A 15,777-nucleotide genomic window follows, 5' to 3' on the forward strand; every position below is an offset into this window, starting at 1 on the left:
TCTGTACATTTGCAAGATGTCACCTTCACCCTTTGTAATTTTTGTACCATGTTCTGCAAGTATAGTTTGGGTTATTGTTGAAGCTGGCCATAGATCAAAGCATTATCTTGGGGGGAGGGAGCAATCTCTTCTCTAGATATCCACAACTCATCACTCACACAGGAAAACAAATTCACTGGTACTTATAGAGGCCAAAAGATTAGATATCTGACTAAACCTTGTAACAAACAATATTCAGAACTGGAGTTCTTCAGCACAAAGGGATCTGATTGTAAAGGTGGCCCTTGTCCCTTTCTGAAATATTGTGGTCCCTCACTGTGACATTTACATGTTTTTTTTTATAATTCGGATGATAAAATATATACCGTATATACTCGAGTATAAGCCGACCCGAATATAAGCCGAGGCCCCTAATTTTATCCCAAAAAACTGGGAAAACTTATTGACTCGAGTATAAGACTAGGGTGGGAAATGCAGCAGCTACTGGTAAATTTCTAAATAAAATTAGATCCTAAAAAAAATATATTAATTGAATATTTATTTACAGTGTGTGTATAATGAATGCAGCGTGTGCGTATGAGTGCAGCGTGTGTGTATGAGTGCAGCGTGTGTGTATGAGTGCAGCGTGTGTGTATGAGTGCAGTGTGTGTGTATGAGTGCAGTGTGTGTGTATGAGTGCAGTGTGTGTGCATGAATGCAGTGTGTGTGTGCATGAATGCAGTGTGTGTATGCAGTGTGTGCAGGGCCGGTGCAAGGATATTTGCCGCCGTAGGCAAAAAACATTTTGCCGCCCCCTCCCCCCCCATATGTCCTGACTTCCCCTCCTCCTCCCTCAGTGGTCCTTACCTCCCCACCCCCGTGTTCCTTCCCCCCCCCCCCCAGTGGTCCTGACTCACCCCTCCCCTAGTGGTCCTTATCCCACCCCCTCCCTCTCATAGTGGTCCTTATCCCCCCCCATCCCTCCCATAGTGGTCCATATCCCCCCCCATCCCTCCCATAGTGGTCCATATACCCCCCCTCCCTCCCATAGTGGTCTTTATACCCCCCCCTCCCTCCCATAGTGGTCCTTATCCCCCCCCTCTCCCTCCCATAGTGGTCCTTATACCCCCCCTCCCTCCCATCGTGGTCCTTATCCCCCCCCTCCCATAGTGGTCCTTATACCCCCCTCCCTCCCATAGTGGTCCTTATCCCCCCCTCCCTCCCATAGTGGTCCTTATCCCCCCCCTCCCTCCCATAGTGGTCCTTATCCCCCCCCCCCCTCCCATAGTGGTCCTTATCCCCCCCTCCCTCCCATAGTGGTCCTTATACCCCCCCTCCCTCCCATAGTGGTCCTTATACCTCTTTTTTTTTTGTTATTATTAATTTTTTATTATTATTTCTTATTTTTTTATTATATTTTTTTTTCGTCCCCCCTCCCTGCTTGATACATAGCAGGGAGGGGGGCTCCTTCCCTGGTGGTCCAGTGGCAGTTCAGTGAGGGGAGAGGGGGGGCTGGCAGAGCTGTACTTACCTTTCCTGCAGCTCCTGTCAGCTCTCTCCTCCTCCGCGCGGTCTGTGCAGCTCCCTCTGTCAGCTCCCAGTGTAAGTCTCGCGAGAGCCGCGGCTCTCGCGAGACTTACACTGGGAGCTGACCGAGGTGCTGAACGGACGGCGCGGAGGAGGAGAGAGCTGACCGGAGCTGCAGGAAAGGTAAGTACAGCTCTGCCAGCCCCCCTCTCCCCCCAGTCTGTATTATGGCAATGCAAATTGCCATAATACAGACTCTGACTCGAGTATAAGCCGAGTTGGGGTTTTTCAGCCCAAAAAATGGGCTGAAAAACTCGGCTTATACTCGAGTATATACGGTAGTTCGTCTATGGACTCCACTGACCTAATACATTGAAGATAATGACCACAATAACTCTTTGTTGTGCAACTACTTATAACCCCTACAAGCCATACAGAACGCCACAGCACATGTCAATATAGGAGAAAGGAAGGAACCTCATCTCAAGTAATTACATGGCTCTCCATCATGCATTGTGCATCCTTTAGACTTGTTACCATGGTGCACAGAACACAGTCTACCAGGAAAGATGAATGTATTTAATGCTCCCTCTAGACACATTAATTGGAAGGGGTTTGTAGAGGGGGGCAGGGGTTTTGTGGGAGGAGTATGGATTTATAGGGGTGGCAGGGTTTTTTTGGGTCGGTGGAAGGGGTTTGTAGAGGGGGGCAGGGGTTTTGTGGGGGGGAGCATGGATTTGAAGGGGCAGGACAGGGGGATTGTGGGGGGAGCAGGGATTTATAGGGGGTGACAGAGGTATTGTGGGAGGGTGGCAGGGGTTTGAAGACGGGAGCAGGGATTTGTAGGGGGTGGCAGGGGTTTTGTGAGGGCTGCACGTAAGTTTTGTGGGGGTGCAGGGGTTTGTAAAGAGGGGGGGCAGGGGGTCAGCAGATTTTCATTCTTAATGTATTTTGATATATATATATATATATATATTAATATCAAAATACACTTGGGAAAATTTTATATATATATATATATATATATATATATTATTGAAAACATAAAAAATCAATAGCAGGGGGTGAGGGGTGCCAATCACAGCATCCGCCCTGGGTGCCAAATACTCTAGGTACGCCCCTGGGCAGGGCCGTCTTTAACGTGGGGCAAACGTGGCAGCTGCCCCGGGCCCTGTCCCTGCTGGGGGGCCCAAGGCAGCTGCCCCGTTTGCCCTCTGCCTGCAAACTATAGGGGCCTATCGGGTGGCCCATGTACTTAGGGCCACCCGGTGGGCCTGTGTCAGCAGAGGCCCGGTCGGGTGCTGTGGCGCTTTAACAGTGTGACTGGGCCCTTGCTTTTCGGCAGCACTGGGAGAAAGTGACAGCGCACGTCACTTCCTTCCACAGAAACAGGAGCCGCGCGGGAGGAAGGAGCTGTTCTGGAGGGGGTCAGGCCGGGAGAGAGTGAGAGCTTAACTTCCAGCCACCCCAGCCAGCCCACTGGACCCCAGGGAAGCCACCCTCCAGGAAAAGGTAAGAAACTGGAGGGTGGTTATCAAATTTTGCATGAGTGTGTGTGTGTGTGTCAGTATGTATGTATGTATGTGTGTATGTCTGTCTGTCAGTGTATGTCTGTTAGTGTCCAGTATGTCTGTCAGTGTATCTGTATGTCTGTGTGTGTGAGAGTCTGTCAGTGTCTGTGTGGTTCAGTATGTATGTATGTGTGCATGTCTGTCAGTGTATGTGTGTATGTCTGTCAGTGTGTCAGTATGTATGTGTGTGTGTGAGTCTGTCAGTGTCTGTGTGGTTCAGTATGTATGTGTGTATGTGTGTTTCAGTATGGCTGTCTGTGTGTGTCAAAATGTCTGTATGTGTGTCTGTCTGTCAATGTCTGTGTGTATGTGTGTTTCAGTATGTCTGTCTGTCTGTGTGTATGTGTGCCAGAATGTCTGCCTGTGAATGTGTGCCAGTATGTCTGTCAGTGTGTCAGTATGTCTGTGTGTGAGTCTGTCAGTGTCTGTGTGAGTCTGTCAGTATGTCTGTGTGTGAGTCTGTCAGTATGTATGTGTGTATGTGTGTTTCAGTATGGCTGTCTGTGAGTGTCAAAATGTCTGTATGTGTGTATGTCTGTCAGTGTCTGTGTGTATGTGTGTTTCAGTATGTCTGTCTGTGTGTATGTGTGCCAGAATGTCTGTATGTCTGTCAGTGTGTCAGTATGTCTATGTGTGAGTCTGTCAGTGTCCGTGTGGTTCTGTATGTCTGTGTTTGTCAATATGTCTGTCAGTGTCTCTGTGTATGTGTGTATCAGTATGTCCGTCTGTCTGTGTGTGTATATGTGACAGTATGTTTGTTAGTGTATCTGTATGTCTGTGTGGGTGTGAGTCCGTCCGTGTCTGTGTGGTTCAGTATGTCTTTGTGTATGTGTGTTTCAGTATGGCTGTCTGTGTGTGAGTCTGTGTCAGTACGTCTGTCAGAATGTGTCTCTGTATCTGTATGTCGTCCATTTGTGTTTGTGTGTGTGTATCTGTATGTGTCAGTGTTTGTATCTGTATATCTGCATGTGTGTCAGGTTGTGTATCTGTGTGTCTGTATGTGTGTCAGTGTGTGTGTCGGTGTATCTATATGTAGTCAGTGTGTGTACCTTTGTATCTGCATGTATGTCAGTGTTTGTTTCTGTGTGTGTGTCAGTGTATCTATATGAAGTCTGTGTGTATCTGTATGTTCTTGTGTGTATCTATATGCAGTCAGTGTGTATCTGCATGTGTGTCAGGTAGTGTTTTTGTGTGTATCTATATGTAGTCAGGGGGCCCAAGTAAATGCTTTCCCAGAGTCCAATCAAAATTAAAGACGGCCCTGCACCTGGGTATTGCTATTGTAAAAGTAAATGAATGTATGATCTCTGAAGATGGAGCCAAGAACTGCTTCATTCTCCCCTCATCATTATGATCATGGAAGCTCTAACAAGGTACGATATTTAGAAAAGATCTCAGAAAACACAAAAAGAGTGAGCATCACAATAACTTACCCCTCATTTGTGATCTCAGGGCCTCACCATAGTTAATTCTCATTTCAAGTCCATACTTGTTTGAGTAAGTAGTTGCAAAGCCACAACGAAAAAAGGGCTTGCTTTGGACTCTATGACACACTCCCTTTTCTTCATTAGTCTGCTTTGCTGAGTGCACAATGAAAAATGTTTGATTGTTGTTGTATATAATTGAAATATAGTAAGTATTTTCCAATTTATTGAAAAACACTTTGAAATAAGTTTTAATTCCTAACAATTCGCATTTTACTAAATAACTTCAAGAGAAGTCCTGCTGATATGGAAGAATATATAGATTGTGGCACTGTTAAAATGAGCACTATGTTTTAGAGGGTAACTCCCAACCATCATAACCACTAAGCTTTGTTGGCACTGTTTACCAGTGATAGGGCAAACTGCTTTGCAATAGGTTGCCCTCTTACCTGTCTCAACCGCTAGGCGCCTGTTCTCTTCTCTAGAAGATTTACGTCATCCAGCTTCAGCAAAGCTGCGGAAGTCAGATGACGATCTTGACGCTCATTCCTTGGCTGAAAGTGTCATTGGACCGCTCTCAGCCAATGAAGGAGCTTCTGTGCATAGAAATATGCACAGAAATGATATTAAACAGCCTCAAACTCTAGTTCTGAGTTGGCTAATGACGCACCAATGACGCTAGGTTAAACCTCTTGGCAGCAGAGGGGTTAAACGCTGTATATTCAGACTACAGGCACCTTGGCCAATTCAATTATCATAGTGCTTGAAGTTCCCTTTAAATTGCGTCCTAAAGGAAAATAAAGAAAGGATTATATTATTTGTAGGGACAGTGAGTCTGGAGTCTGCTTCATGCCAGGCCCTCTCAGCCATTCACTGACCCAGTCCTAAGTATGAATTGATATGGCACAAGGTGGAAGTATTGTTTTGCCCGAGCATCTATGCTAAATGGCGAGTAAGCTGATAAGTCGTGATGTGTGACACGGAGCCCATAGACCACCGGCAACAGGTCCCACATTATAGTACCCTACAATATTCCTGCAACATTATGGCCTTGATTTAATATTTTTGGGTAATCTCATCCAATGATTTCATCTTTTTGTATAAACTTTTCAAATTATTTATTTCATATATAAACAAAAATATATAGATAGCAAAAGCTAAATAATAAAATATTTTTCAAAACAATAAATCATTTTAAAAAATTTCCCTAAAAATATAAAAAAAAACATTAAAAAAATGTACCCAAAAATATTAAATTGGGGCCTGCATTTCTTAATAAGTTAAAAATAGTCTCCACATATAGTCATTAATTTTACAGAACAATGGAAGGTTAATCATTAAACATAGTAATTGGACAAATGACTTTCAAAATAATTCAAAGTCAAAATAGCCGAGCTTGAAAGCAATATCCTGCTTTACTGAATAGGACATGATTTCCGGATCAGCTAGTTTGGCCTATATTTTGCAAACTGTTTGATTATTTATCACATTTCACTGTCTAGTGAATAGACTCTCACCCCCCCCCTAGGTTCATGTAACATTTATTGTCTTAGAAGACAAATTACTTTGCAGTTAGTTGTGCTGAAATCCAGATGATTTACTTACCATCGGCTGATGTGGTTCTCTTAGAATGGGTTAAAGCATCATGTACTGATACATCAGCGGGTGGTAGCCGTACAGCCATCACGGTGTGAGGCACATTTAGAGACCACAGAAACCTAGATTTAAAAAAAAAAAAAAAATAGAAAAAGAATTTACATCAAACTCGTAAAAAAAAATTAAAATAACAATTTTCGTGAAAAAGACAGCAAAGAAAAGCAGGATAACAAAAACATTGAAAAAACAGTTTGCAGCATGTCGTTAGGGAAAAGTTAAAATCTCATAATTAGCTGACGGAAGAAGAGTATGATATTAACTTTCAGAAACTGGAACGCAGTTATGAAATCGTTTAAACAAAGACAAACAGTGGAAAATAAGTATTACAGCGAAACATGGGGACCGGGGCAAGGAGATTTATCAAGGCACATCCAGATTCTATTCTGGGGCAAAGGGGCTCAATAAGGTGCAGCTACTATGGAAACCAACTTAACATTTGTTAACATTTAGCACTTTGTAGCCATAATATCACCTGGTTGCCTTTAAGGAAAGTATAGTATGTTACAGTTAGTATAGTATAGTATACTATAAAAGGTTAGCTATTTACTAAGATCAGATTTATACAGACTGCTTAAAAAAATTAGCCACATCTACTGTTTAAGTGGACAATATTATTTATGTAATGACTTGAACAGCTGTGTAAGTAAAATATAAGCAGACAAAATATATAATATAATTAAAATGAGGGAGGGAACTTAAACAAAGAAGCAGTCACGTAGTTATCCGATAATATAAGCTGTCTAGGGAGGAAGGTTGGAGAAACATGTAGGATCCTGCTACTAATCAGCAAATGGTCTCCCCTTTTCCCATAATCTGTATTCCCCTATTCTATCAGCTGCTGCGTGTTGAGGGCTAGCATAATATGCAATGGTCCTCCAAGGATTCTATTTACAAGACCTGTCTTGTCACCCATAGGGAGTAAGGTGAGTAAATATATGGAGCGAGGCTCCCCAGTAGTCACATTTCCTTTAATTTAAGATGGAGTTGTTGAAGTTATGAGCCATTCATTCATTCATTCATTCGTTTGTTCATTCATTCATTCATTCATCTGTTTTAAGTACACCTTTTAGAGTTGCTATTTATCAATTTCATCATATTTTTGGTTTGCCTCAATGTATTCCTGGTTTCTGCAGCAGGAGTAGAACTGAATTATACCCGTGGCAAATCATGTATTACCTGGCTATTGAAAATATTTCCGCTCTCACTGTGAGCAGATGTATTCACAGCCCCTTGGCACACTCTTTCCAGAGAAAATTATGATAAATAAGATCGAGTTGTTCTGCATGATCTCTGTGGCTTGGTTGCTAAGCACCACTTGCAGTTAAAATCATTTGAGTGATAAAGAGACAGTTAAAAAAAACAAAAAAACAAGGTACGCTCATCTCTGAAAAAGAAAACTAATACGTTTTGAAGTTGAAACTCGACATAGCGTGTGAAGATGAATTTTTATATGATTAAATACTCTAGTCTATTTTTTTATTGTTTTGTTAAGAGCCATTCCACCGAATGGGTGCCATTCCTGTCCCCAGGGCATTATATGTAAAATATGGATGGAAATTAACTATAAAATATGTTTTATTATTAAACAAAGCTTCCTGTACATTAATCTAACTGCAAATGTAAAAATAATAATTCAACTCAGGCAGGAAGGAAACAAATCAATGACCTCAGTGAGAGAGAAAAGCACAGACGTCACAGAACGTGGTGGGAGACTTACCATGGGATCAAGGAGAAGAAAGAATCTCTACAACCCTCGTCATCAAAGGGCCAGACATCCCTGATCCGACAGAGCTGTTTGGTGTGTTGCAAAAGACAGACACAACAATCAAGTTTTTTTTGTCAGCAAGGAAGTAGTTGAGAAAGCAGTTTTAGAGATGTCCAATGATGTTCTGTCCATTATGAGGATCCATCAGGCAGTGACTCTAACCCATGGAGAACTAACATAAAGGGATGTCAGCTGCTTGTGCAAGATGACACAAAGTCTGAACTGTGAGTGTTTTAATGCAATCAATAGATGCTCCCACATCACCCACAGATGTTCGGGGGCAAAATCCTGAAGTTGTTGGCAAATGGTGTGTGCTGAAGATCAAAGGTGATACTTTTGTGTCATCACAAATACAAATGAAACACATGTTGAGGTCCGTTGTATGCAAAAGATCGAGGTCGACAGGCTTTTATGGCTAGTTTGAAGACATTCTTTGGTGCTTGTTTAAGGACATTATGTGTATCATCCCACCCCCAAGGTCAATCACAGGTTGTCTCATAAAAAATTCTGAAAGAAATCTAGGCCGAACTAGAGACGGCTACTTAGAAGAGGTCAGTCAAGATTGTTTTCATGAGTCAAGCGGCACTGTCATGCCGAATCCCGTTTTTTTTTTTTAACCCCCCTCCCGCCTCCACTACATCCAAATGACCCCTTAGTCGGCCCCAAATGCCCCTAAGCCCCCCATATTACCTATGTATTAATCTTTATTTTCTGCCCCGATCTTTCTTCAGGGCGCTGCCATCTTTGTGTGGGTAGATGAAGTCCCTGTGGGACACGTCATCTGCCCATACTAGATAGTGCTGAGATTCCCGCACATGCCCAGTGAAACACCTGGACATGCGAACGTGAATTTCATCTATTCATTCATTCATCAGACAGACGAATGAATGAATAGAAGAATCAGACGAACAAACTAATACCGAGTATCAGTGTTCATTTGTTCGTTCAGTTTTTTACAAGGAGAGAGCTACCGGCACGCAGCTCCCTCCTTGTAATATGTAAAGATAGAAGCGGCAGGGAGCTGTGCTCCCCGACACTTCATAAGCCCCCAATGTCCTCCCACACTCTATGGGGGTCAATATGACCCCCATATTAGCATAAAGGAGATTAAAATCTCCCGAATGCCCCTACTCGCTATACCGCGAGTAGGGGCATGTCTACTAAACAGCCTGTGGCTGCTCACTGTAAAAAAAAACCCTACTATCCGGCCCCCACCCCTGCGTGGCGGGTGGGGGCCCTAAATAACAATAAGGGGGGGCGGACCTATTGTCCTCCCCCCCAGCCCCCACCCCTGAGCGGTGGGTGGGGGCCATTTTACTTTAGGGCCCCCACCCGTCGTTTAGGGGTGGGGGCCAATAGGTTTTTGTTGTTTTTTTACAGTGAGCAGCCACAGGCTGCTCACTGTTTACTAGACATGCCCCTACTCGCGGTTTAGCGAGTAAGGGCAGAAGTTACTAACACTAAGTAATCTTTACCAATTAATAAGTAATCTTTACCAATCTTTAACCAATTTAGGTCTTTCAGCCTTTTAGTAGATAGCTCCCTGATACCGTGGTAATTAGGGAGTTATCTACTAAGCGGCTGCAAGATGCAGCCGCGGCACGAATCAGATCGGAGTTTCATTCATTCAAATGAAATTCCGACACGAACAAAATGCCGAATTGCGTTCTAAAACAAACGAACATACTGTTCTCATTCAGTTAGAACGCAATTCGGCAGTTTTGGCTAAAATGACAGGAAGCATCGTGGGAACAGGGAGGAAAGGTAAGAATTATGGGAAAATTGCTCTGACCAGCGGAAATAAAGCACACTTTGCCTCTCCGCTGGTCAGAGCTGGTCAAGCGGAGGAAACCTCCATAAGGCAAAGAGTCCCTACTTTGTCTTATGATTTTAAAGAAAACTATAGGAGACAGGAAGAAAAAAAGAACAGATCCTGAGAGAGGGGGAGAAGAAGAAGATATTGAGGAAATGTAAGTTCAGCATGACAGTACCGCTTTAATGCAATTTGGCTAAAACACTGTTGGATGTAGTTTTCGCATCTACCCATCTGCATGTGAAATAGCATTTATAAGTCAAGAAGATTCAGTGTGGAAAAAAAGATAAAAAATGAAGTTTAATTTGGAAGATTTACAACAAGAAAATGGCACCGATTTGGTGGAATGACCCGTAAAGCAAATTAAATCAATATAAATGGCAGCTGAATTTTTTATAGAACACTGCTTGAACGCTATAATAAAAATAGCACAAGTTGCTGTTATAAAATCTGTAGCCAAAAAATTAAAGTATTTACTTCACGAAAACCTTTTTTCAAAATATTCCAAACACCGAATGGAATTTTACCGTCCTATTATGAGGCCTGGGCAGTCTTTGTTATGTCTCTGAAGCGATACAGTAAAACCGTGGAGAATGGCTAAGGAAGTAATATTTTATTTTAGCTGAAATGTGACCTGCTAGATGGCCTTCATGGTATATGTGTGCTACCGCTAGAAGGTAATAGCAGAGGAAAAGAATTACACAGAGGACATGAGAAATGATTATGCTGTTTAATTCATATTGACGCTTCACAATTCTAAAAAAAAATATTCTGCGTGCTTGGATACATATGGTAGATAGATAGATAGACAGACAGGCAGACGGACGGACGGATAGATGCATGCTATATTTCATTATTATTGCAATGTATGTTTGTTGTGATTAAGTGAATGGTGTTGTTTGTAAAGGTGTTTATATTTCTGCTAATTTCTTCAGAGAGGCATTTGACATTTAACCCCAGGGGGAGTACGTATCGTATGCAAAATAAATTAGTGTTTAGATGTGGCCCCTGGGGTGGAGCATTCGTAGATCAGGGCGGGCCAGAGCTCCACTCCTCAGTTTATATACACCTGGGAGATATAAGGTCCAGGCCAGGAACTGTCTTCCACCCATTGCTCAACCGCAGAAAGGGAAATAAAACTCTCCCTGGTAGACAGGTATGGGAGACCTTTGTTTCTCCTTCAACGGTTGGGAGCAGCAGGCTGACTTGTGACTGAGTACTGGAGTGCAGAGCGTTGACAAGAAGCAAGGTTGGTGAAACCTGTATTTTGTTTAAGTTTAATCTTCGATAGAGAGTGAATGGAATGTTAGTAAGAGCTCAGACGAGATAGGAATTTGTTTGCAGGGATTTCTGTTATATTATAATTTCTTTCATTTTGCTGCTGTCTCCTGAGCACATTTAAATAATAAAGTGCCTGAGTTTATGTTAGATCATAAGACTGCGCATGTTTATACCCTAGAGGACCGTGCTATTTGCAGTACAGGATCACCGTGCTTAATTGTGCCGTAACATTCTATAAAATGTCTCATACACATAATAATTTTCCTGGTTATTCACATGCTAAATAAACTGCATAACATGTTCTGCTGGCCAGCTGCACTCACCTGTCATAAAACAACAATATTTCAGGGCTGTTGAAATCCTTTACAGCCAGATACCTGCTGGAGCCACAGTGGATTTTCAGAGCCTAGAATTGTAGATGGAGACTGTGAGCAGAATTTATTTTGTATAGACAAACATCCAAACCTTCAGCAAACATGTTTATTTGCAGTAATGTAGAAATATAAAAATATATATATATATATATATCCTGAAGTGGTGTCCCTAACATATAATATTTCAAGAACTGGTAGCAATGTTTCTCTAGTCCACAGATACCACACTTCCAAGTTCTCCCATCGCTGATACAATTCCATACGACTTCTCAAGCTCTCTGCCTTGTGAAACCACTGGGTTCCTTACTTCTTGCAGTAACACCCTAACTCCTATCACATTTAGCTTCAGAATACGTTCCATTTGTATACTTGATGAATCCACACACTTTTCTGATACTACAATTATAATATCCCTTCCTAGTGTTAGCACTTGGCATCACAGCTTCAGCCATAGTACCGGTACATGGTACTTCTGCCTTTTACGTTAACATTTTAACTGCTGACTTTAAAATAAAATAGAAATGCATTCCTTTAATGGACACTCCAGACCCCTAAAGCACTTTAGCTTGCTGAAAAGCATTATGTATAAAGAATGTATCCTATTTGTTTTCATTTTGCAAAAAGTTCAGATTTCGAAAGGCACTTTTATAAATTATACAGGTTACACCACCCTCACTGTTCAAGCAGACAACAGGCCCTGTTTCTTCCTGGTTTGGTTATCTGTGATGCACTGAACTCAAGAGGCAGCAATTGCCCTGCCTTCCAAAGACTTCTCATTGAGCTTCATTGGGAAGTCTGTGATTGGACAGCCACAGAAAGTCTGGGCGGGGTTAGAAAAGGAGGGTTTACAAAGTCAGCAGACAAGAAATCTGCAGGTTTTGCAAGCTGCAAATGTATAATGAAATTCATGCAAGTTATCATTTGGGGTATATCTACTAAACTGTGATTTTTATTTTGTTTTTGGGAAGTGGAGTATTAAATAATACTACACCCCCTACATTGTATCCAGATATTTCCATATTGTTTTGCTCTGCCCAGTCTTTGATATTCCTTCCATTGCTTTATCAGACTTTCCTTGAGATTCCATCTCCGTAAATGTTCACTATAATAACAGAACGTCTAATACATTTTTTCAGATTCTTCTAATTAAATTTACTGTTTGCAAGTAAACCATCATGTCTTACTGTGCAACGTTATACATTATTACTGCAAAGAAAAAACAATAATGATAAACGTCTATTAAATTTGCCAGAGTTCTTGTCAAGCCAGAGATAGAAGCACAAGAAAAAAGTCATAAAACCAAGTGGAATTTTATACTGCGGAATTTTTGAAAATTGAATTTGTTTTTTTTTAAACTGACAGAATGCAAGACAGCTCAGCCAGAAGAAATGAGCAAAGGAAGCCATCGATCGCCAGGCATATGGCTTGCAATCCGTGTCTGCGAATTGAACTGGTGGCAATGTTCTGCAGCCAGGTGACAGGATACAATTAACCCTTCTTTGCTCTGGGTGTGAACTTTGAGTGACTATATGCACCTGTCTGAAAAGCAAATTAGCAATGAGGTCTCTGTACACTAAGAATGGGACAACGTGAAACAAAACATGTCCATGTTTTGTATACCAAGTGAAGCTACAATAATTATAACTGATGCATACAATCCCTAAAATGTCAGACTAAAACAAGATTCGTGAAGAAATGGATAACAAATGTAAAATCAGATTAAATATTTAAATAGATTAAATATTTGCTCTCACGTGTAATTTTCCAGGTCTGCACGCCTATTTAGGAGTTTGTTTTCCATTGAAAATGGGCAAATATTTTAGTGCCTTTTCAAATAAGTCTTACATTTCAGTTTTTAAATATTTGCAACTGATATGTGTGTTTGCATATCAGTTCAAATAGATATAACTAAAGTTATTCCAACGAAGCTATAAAATAAACCGAAGAAACATAAGTCATGATATCCTGTTCAGCCAGAAAAAGGGGAACTGCTGCATGGGTTGACAATCTCAAGGTTTATTGTACCATGGCTATCATTTATTTCGGATTTACATTGTCTCCAAAATGTCTCAGTGGCATTTTATTTCTATAACTTGCTTCACTGTTTTGTATCTCAGGTGAGGGACATGACAAATTATTAAGCACATCCGTAACACCGTTACCTTCTCTATCTTCTTATTACGTGCAGAACAGGTGCTGTCTTCCGACGCGATGCCTTTTTGGATGTTGTATTTTAAGATTCGTGAACACCAATGGAAAGGGTTCAGCCACAGACCGTGATTCAAATCCTTGATAGCTCTCTCTTCCTCGTGCAATGTATTCCAGACCAGAGCCCGGATGCAATAAACATCCTGAAAAAGGAAGTTAAAAAAAAAAACAATTTCAATAAAATGTTTGGTTTGCTTTGTTTCTCATTGTAGTGAATATTTCAAAGTGTGACCCTTTGCACAGAATAGAAATGCAGATGAACTGTGCTCTATATAGATAATACCATTTATCTTCAACGAGAGGCTACCTGTATATCGCCCAGACACTGTTTATTGAAAATGTAAAGTTAAAAGAAAAAAAAGTTTGCTGAAAATGTTTTTGTTTTTTTTCAGTTTATAAAAGTTCTTATTTCTGAAGAGTGTTGATTTCAGTATTAACACCCTCAAAAACACCTCCCCGTTGTCACTCGGATAGCCAGGGAGGAGTTCTCTGTTTCCATTAGCTCCCAAGAGTTAATGGAAGTAGCAGGCACACTGGGCTAGTGTGTGCGTTCATTCCCCACTGCTCAATGAGCTGTACTATAGCTCATTTAGAAGCATTTGAAAGCCAGATGAACTAGCGCTATAAGTACAGAGGCTTCTCAATGAGAAGTCTTTTATTGGCAAGTTGAGTTGTGGGCTTGCAAAGGCTGCAGACAGCAGATCGTCAGCTTTAGCAAACGGATTTATTTAATTCAACCCCCAAATAAAATGTACAGGAAAAAAATACCTATACATGTTTTTTTTATTTAGCAGTGTATCTACTAAATAAAATAGTGGGTGGGGGGGAGCGATTTCTCAAGAAATCTTTATGTAAAATATGTAATGTAGGCACTAGCACTGCTTGCAGGAACTGTCTCCAATTTTAGTATACTATTTAGAAAATAGCCTTGCACATGGTGAGAAAAATTCGACTTGGCCGAACCATTTTTTCTGAAAATAGATTTCGAGTAGGAAACTGAATCACAGGAACAAAAAAGTGAAAAAATGGACCGATCAGTATGTTACAAAATATATACATAATTATGTATACGTTTTGCAAAGTTATTTTACCGCAATTCGGTTCACAGATCATGTGAGTAAAAGTAACCAATAGAGGGAAGAACAGGAGTAGCAGAGAGAAACCAGTTCAGCTGGTTCAGCTGGTCCAGACACAAGGCGGCACAGACACCGGTGTCAACGCAGATCACAGCTGGACCTCAAGTGGTACTCGGGAGGTACAGAGGGGAATCCCACCAGTGGTGTATGCAGTGCATCGCCAACCTTTCCCCGGGTTCAGGGTCCTGAGACTCATCAACCCCATAAGGACTGTACTCTGCCCACGAGGGACATAAGCTGATTTGGGCTCCGGGCTCCGGGTGCCTCACCTTACTCTCTTGATGGTGTCAATATGGGGCAGCTGTAGTATTTCTGGCTTACATGCTGCTTTTGGCACACTATTTACTGATTATTATTGTCTCACTTTTAAAGGTCAACCCTCATCATTAGCACTAGCACTTGCTATTATTATTATTATTATTATTATTATTATTATTATTATTGTCTCAACAATAGGGGGGCCTCCTAGGGGAATTTTCTTGTTGTACTCTAAGCTTCTCTATCTTGTTTATTACTATTTAAAAAAAAAAGTGCTCATTTTGACATTCTATGCTCTATTTACAGCTATTACTATCGTATAACGCTATTCAGAATGTTTATGCTTGAATTTTATGCTTTATGAATTTAAAAAAAAAATGTAAAAGAAAAAAAGTACTTGGAAACCAGGGAGCTCAGACTACTGTGCTGTGAAGTACAAATCAATTTAAAGGTCAAAGTAAAAAACTGAAAGTTCAGTTGCTGTGCCTCCCTGCCTCCCCCTAGTGGTGCATTACATCTCGTGTTATTACCATACAGGAGAGGAAGAGCAGTGCAGACCTTTCCATTCCTCTTCAAGCAGGCAGTGTGACCAGTGGTGTATTCTGGTTTTGTGCTGCCCTAAGCATGACAAAACTCAGGCACCCCCCACCTTCCAAATGTCTCTCACTGATGCATGTGCTGACATACACTCACTTACAGAAACAGTCATTGTCACACCCACTGTTTAACCAACACACACTTTCAGTGAAACATACACATTCACAGACATACACACTTACTCATTC

The 15,777-nt window shown here is 41.4% G+C and overlaps 1 protein-coding gene across 1 annotated transcript in view; it reads right to left on the reverse strand.

The window, feature by feature from the left end:
* Positions 1 to 15,777, reverse strand: part of LOC134600717 (uncharacterized) — a 92,085-nt gene that overhangs the window by 27,561 nt on the left and 48,747 nt on the right. Inside the window, exons 8-11 of the mRNA XM_063445102.1 lie at positions 13,553 to 13,741; positions 11,340 to 11,422; positions 6,107 to 6,219; positions 4,511 to 4,657 (exon numbers count right to left, since the gene is read on the reverse strand). Of these exons, the coding sequence (XP_063301172.1) occupies positions 4,511 to 4,657; positions 6,107 to 6,219; positions 11,340 to 11,422; positions 13,553 to 13,741 (532 nt within the window). The remainder of the gene's footprint in view (positions 1 to 4,510; positions 4,658 to 6,106; positions 6,220 to 11,339; positions 11,423 to 13,552; positions 13,742 to 15,777) is intronic.

Source organism: Pelobates fuscus, chromosome 3 (genome assembly GCF_036172605.1).
Source record: "Pelobates fuscus isolate aPelFus1 chromosome 3, aPelFus1.pri, whole genome shotgun sequence".
NCBI lineage: Eukaryota > Metazoa > Chordata > Amphibia > Anura > Pelobatidae > Pelobates > Pelobates fuscus.